The following is a 6,000-nucleotide window of genomic DNA, read 5'->3' as shown; positions in this document are numbered from 1 at the left end:
TTTACATACTGCCAGACTCAACCTTTCGCGTGGCGGTGGGATTTAATTCAGTGAGTGAAGTGAACTAACTATTATTATTGAAGTATATAGTCTACCCGAGGAGGAGAAATCCCGCACCTGCCCTGTTGTGGATCCACTCATCTGCGTGCACGTTCAACTTGGACTCACTATAGTCTGCAGCGCAGGAGAGGAGAGGAGAGGAGAGGAGAGAGCTCCCCTGCGAACCCAATGCAACGCGCCATGGGATGGCATACGAGATAAACGCTGCAGGCTTTTGCGTTTACACCTGAGCATTTATTGTTTGTGCGGATTAAACATTCATTTTATTTTCAAACATCTTAGAGACGCAGTTTAGATTTTTTTGTCTTCTTTTTCTTTCTTCCATCCACCTGGAACTATCAATTACAAAAACTCATTGGATTCTTTTTTTTTTTTGCCGAATATGTGGGGTGACAGAATGGCCCCATCTGACTGCCTGAAGTTGGCGGCTGTTGTCCTTTGCTTCTTCACGGGACCCATACATGGTAACGTTTTATTCGTGTTTATCCGTATTACCTACAAGTTACCTAGTAATTAATTTGACTATTTCGCATTCAGACTGTAGCCTACCGCCGGCGCATATACGAACGATTCTATAGTTTGCCGTTTATCGGCAGATCTTTTCAGGTCTCTGGATAGCCTATCATTTGTATGTTCTCCGGCAAATGTTCACATTTATTGTTAAAACTTTTATTTTTAATCGTAGAGCACTGAGCAGACTGTATGGTAAATCGAGTCCTTACCGGCTGTTAGGCAGCCTAGTAGCTATAACCTCATTCTCATCATTACAAATATATCGTTACTGGTAAAGCCTATATAGCCTATAAAAGCAATTTGCTATACCCTAAATTCGAGATTTATCCTACAATGTCATTCCTATCCAGTGCATATTTCAGCAGAATTAGCATGCCAACAGGTAGACTTGCATTTGGGTGTGCAGACAGTGCAGTTATTGCATTGGCCGCCAGAGGTAGCCTCACCCTATAGTAGTAAGCTAATTGGACGTTAATGTGGATTGTAAAGAGGGGAGATGTGATATCCTCTGGAGTGCTTTGAGCTCCACTGCAATGCCACTGCGGGGCGACTGTGGCTCAAGAGGTAGAGCAGGTTGTCCAATGATCCATGGGTCGGCGGTTCGAATCCCGGCTCCTCCTGTCTACATGTCGAAGTGTCCTTGGGCAAGACACTGACCCCCAAATTGCTCCCGATGTGCTGGTTGGTAGCTTGCATGGCTTCCGCTGCAATCGGTGTATGAATGTGTGTGTGAATGGGTGAATGTAATGCACAATCTATGTAAAGCGCCTTGGATAAAGGCGCTATATAAATGCACCATTTACCATTTACCATTTACCACTGGTTATTAAAACTGCAGGCTAAGCGTATAGGTGGGCTTTATATTGCACATTGTGAAGATGCATATTTAAGTGTGAATAAGTAGTTCACTTATTATTATTCTAAAATATAGGCTGCCTGCATAGTGCATTTGCTGTTGTGGCTCAGGTTTATTCCAGTTGTGCGTGAACCATTCTCCTGTGTGAAAGGTGGGTCGTGGGTAAACTTGACGGTAGTACAGCAACTGTTATTGCTTGACAGCTCCGTGATGTTGACGTCTCTATAAAAGGTGACTGTTTGTTCCCCCCACATTTAGCCTTGCCTTGATGCACCGCAGAGATAGGCAGATGCCTTCCTCGCCATTATGTCCAAACAAAGTGCACATCCAAACAGAGGAAACACTGACATCCCCACCCACCCCCTCCGCCCCGCCACTGCCTCCACACAACAAACACCTTCAGCCCCCTTGTAGCTTTGTCTACTCTGCTGTGTTTTTGAGTTGATTTCCTTCACTATCCACATGCAGAGCGTGGGAAAGACACAAGGAGGAAGCGGACGTTGGAGCAAGAGGCGCCCTGGAATTGTTCTGAGGCCGGTAGAGGTCACGGAAATGTGACACGCTATACCTGAGCAAAGATTTCTTAGCGAAACTCCTTGTTGCTTGTTGTGTGTCATTCAATGTCAAATGCCATCTCCCCAATGATGCCACGCCAGAGAGGTGGTGTAAGGAGAGCTTTGATTCTGAATGCTGAAAGCATATTCTGTTGGGCGCTGAATACAGTGTGTCTTTTTCTCGTTTATTTTTCAATTGTGCATATTAATTATTTCCAAGAAATTGGCAATCTAAAATTCTTAAAACTCTCCCCATATCTCTCTCGTGATTTGTAAATGAGGCTATCCGTTGTTCAATAAGACCCTGGAGAGATGAAACTCTAGACTTATAGGCTATTGTTTTAGTCATTCCAAGTATTAAAATGTTAGTAAGTGGAGTAAATGTCAGTGGCTTTGGGTAGGTTGAATACACATAAGCAATACAAAAAACACATAAGCAATACGTTCTCATTTTAGGTTCCTTTTCATAGCAGTTGTAAACCTGAAATGTACGGTACACCCCAAACTATCCAGCAATTTCATGACCCCAATATTTCATCTGGACTCATCTCTCAGGGTTAGGAGTCGATGCTCCAGCTAATTTGTCTTTGAGGTTTTTTTTTCTCCACTGCTTTCACATTTGAGATGGAGTGGAAAATGGGAGCAATGAGAGGTCGTCCTAGTGCACACGCCACGCGCAAGCAAGCACGCATGCACGCACGCACGCACGCACGCACACACACACACAGACCTCTGATGTACATGAGGGATTAGTCTATCGGTTACGCTGGGAGTTATTATATATAATGTAAAACATTGGTCCTTATTGCAGTTCTTAACATGGGATGATATGAGCATCCTGTCCATAACTATTGATATCCACTCTGAGCCCAGCAATATATTTTGTTTTAACCCTGCATGAAATTTCAATTTCAAGGAGCTTCTGTCTGTTGGCTAGTCCTAATCTTACTTGTTATGGAACAAGGTTAGGAATCTTGTGCTGGAGATATCTCTTGTTTGCGATGCTCAACTCTGTATAACCTGGATTTGCCCACCCATCATGGCCAGATGTTCCTTTATTTTGCTTTTTTAAAGGGGAGTCTGGGGCATTTTGTTTCCAAATCTCAGAAGACTTATACGTGGCTAATAAAAAAGGCACTCGTTAGCTGTTGTCTTAACCTTGCAATTGGCAAAGTGGAGGGGTTTCCAAAGGACCCGATGACGGGTGAATAGTCCGGGACTTGGAGATCATACAGACCAGCCCAGAGCTGTATTCTAACCACTTCTTATTTTGGCAGGTGCTCCCGACTCTTGTCAAAAGTATCTATCAACCCAATATTGTAAATCATTCAGCAAGGTTTATAGAACTCCTTATGAATTTGTCTTAACTGTTTGTCTACCCTGACATAACATAGGCAACATTCCATGAAATGAGAAGCAATAAACACAAAGAGTCATGGCAGTATATGGTAGCTGTTTTGTCACACCTTAAATCCCAATAGTTGTATGACAACAGAGCTCTGATTTGATTTGATTTGATCTCAAAACGGTTTATTTTTTCTTGGCGTACTATAATAGATTTTTGGCACTTTGGCTAGTGTGTGTGTGCGGCCACTTTTTTGTCATTCAAAGACTACTTTTTTACTTAGGTACTTAGGTAACAGCAAATAAAGTAGACCTCTTTTAAACATATTATTTGTAAACAAAAAAAATCTCTTAATGATATAGAAGAGTATCATTTCATTTTATATTCCATTGCGTTAGTGTAATTCACATTATTAGGCTATTATTATTATTAGGCTAAGCTGAATGTGCACTAACTCCCAGGCACAAAGACAGGAAACTACTCTTGCAGTTGTCCACTTGCTGGCTGCCCACTAGCTACTGTTGCACTGCTGTATCCATGGACACACTCCAGCCTACAGATGATTCATCAGCCTCTGACCCCGCTCTTTTATAAAGTCGTAGACTCCCTGTCTGTCCTTTCTATTGCTTTTGTAGTTCACATTTAGAAGTACAAAGAAATGGAGTGGCAAGGTTAAACAAGTGAGTCATGATGCTGTTTTGTGCTTTTTACCTTGAAACACCAAAAAAAGATCCTCTCCCCTCACTCCAGAGACTGTCTCCCTGTTTGATGGCGTGCCGGAAAGTTCATGGAGATGATGTGTGTACGCACTGCAAAAGGAGTAGGGAATTCCGTACATTATGCCCAGCACTTGAAGGGTTGTGACTGGGGGTTTCCGGTAAAACTTAGTGATAGTACAGTCATATCTTACAGTAACGGTGTCTTTTATTACACACATGCCCAGGAGAAATCACAAGGCTGCCGACACACGCTCATAACCTTACATTGGGTCATTGAGATTCTGTTTTTGAAAACAATGGTGTTTGGTTTGCTCCATGCAACAACAAAAAAGGGGTTGGGCAGTCGCAACGAGAGTTTGACTTATAATTCCAGTGCTATATTAGAATTGTCTAAGTGGAAAGCTATGAAACAACTAAATATCATATTTCCATAGCTTACACGGATCTGCACTTCCAGTTGCTTTTGGAAACCACACTCGCATAAAACAACAATTGTTATTGACTAGCCATGCAAGCTTTTTTTAGTTACAGAAGGCGTAAATGAAAAACTGATGATCAACTTTAGCATTTAGATATTTATTTCCTAACTTGGACAGTTTGGTTGGAAAAACTCTTCGGGGTTATTCGTTGGATGTTGTTTGGAGTCCTTGTCCTGTCGTTCAGACTAAATATTTGTATTGAATTCTCTGTACCACAAACATTTCAGAATAGCGCAGAGCAGATCTTGGAGTACAACATTGCGTGAAGCGAAAGTTAAAGTCTTCATTTCCGGGCTTGATGTGAATCTACTGCATTATGTTTGCCAAACATATGTAACTTTGCAAAACCCAGTGCCCTGTGCTGCTGGTTCCCATTCTCATATGCCACATGAGGACAAGGGCCTATAAATGGAATCCTAGAGGAATCCTAAGGCCGTGTTTCAATTATCATCTACAATTTGTATGCTCATGATGACTGGCCCAACAACCGGCCAATTGTCGGAGGTATGGAAACTCAGTTTGGAGTTTTTCTCTCTTTTTCCTCTCTCTCTCTCATCCCCCGCCCCCACCCCCTTCTCTGTTTGTTCCATGCCTGTCCTCTTCTTCTTAATGGCTTCTAATGAGAACCAGCCCTGGACCCCCCTGAACCATCACAATAAGCACCGTCTCTGCCATTTTTAAGCCTGTTCTGCTGGAGAATTTCAGCACACAGCTGTTTTTGGTGGCGGTGTGTGTGTGTTTGGGGGGGGGGGGGGGGGGGGGTCTGACTGCTGAGGTCAGCGTTGGGCAGGTGGAGGATTTGATCGCGGGGGTTATGGGTGTAGGGAGACAGGGTCTGAATGGGAGGAGAGGGGTCTTGAGGGGAGTTTCATCTGTATAGTGTGTTTAATGTGGAGACCTACTGGCCTGATTTGAAGAGATGGGCTGGCCACTAGCAAGGTCCAAGGTCAAGTTGTAGTTGATGGTAAAGTGTGTGTGTGTGTGTGTGTGTGTGTGTGTGTGTGTGTGTGTGTGTGTGTGTGTGTGTGTGTGTGTGTGTGTGTGTGTGTGTGTGTGTGTGTGTGTGTGTGTGTGTGTGTGTGTGTGTGTGTGTGTGTGTATAAAGTGTGCTGCATGTGTGTGTGTGTGTATGTGCGCGTGTGTGCATGCACGCTTGCTTGCTTGTTCTTCAGTACACAGTAGTGACGGAAGTAACACAGATGTTACATGCACAGTCACGCAGACGGTACAGTCAGTGACACACTGTTTCACAAACTCTCCAGGATCAAATCCATCGTCAATCTGATTTTGTGACCATAAGCTTTTATTTCCAGCAGTTTAATTGAAGCAAGTTGCTGGCAGTTTCCAGACATAACGAGAGACAACTGGGTATCCGATGACAACAATCATCTGGCAATTTAGTCGCGACAAATGAGGACAAACCCAACAACAATACATTTGGCCATAAATGTGCAGATTTTATAATCGTGTTCTT

The 6,000-nt window shown here is 43.2% G+C and overlaps 1 protein-coding gene across 2 annotated transcripts in view; it reads left to right on the top strand.

Moving 5' to 3' along the window:
• Positions 1 to 360: 360 nt before the first annotated feature.
• kdrl (kinase insert domain receptor like) overlaps positions 361 to 6,000 on the top strand; it is an 87,775-nt gene continuing 82,135 nt past the window's right edge. For both annotated transcript variants that reach the window (XM_079504844.1, XM_079504843.1), the window contains exon 1: positions 361 to 524. In XM_079504844.1, coding sequence (XP_079360970.1) covers positions 443 to 524 — 82 coding nt within the window. In that variant the 5' untranslated portion in view covers positions 361 to 442. The remainder of the gene's footprint in view (positions 525 to 6,000) is intronic.

Source organism: Electrona antarctica (genome assembly GCF_951216825.1).
Source record: "Electrona antarctica genome assembly, chromosome: 1".
Lineage (NCBI taxonomy): Eukaryota > Metazoa > Chordata > Actinopteri > Myctophiformes > Myctophidae > Electrona > Electrona antarctica.
The sequence above is the reverse complement of the archived record's forward strand: the minus strand, read 5'-3'. Positions and strand labels throughout refer to the sequence as shown.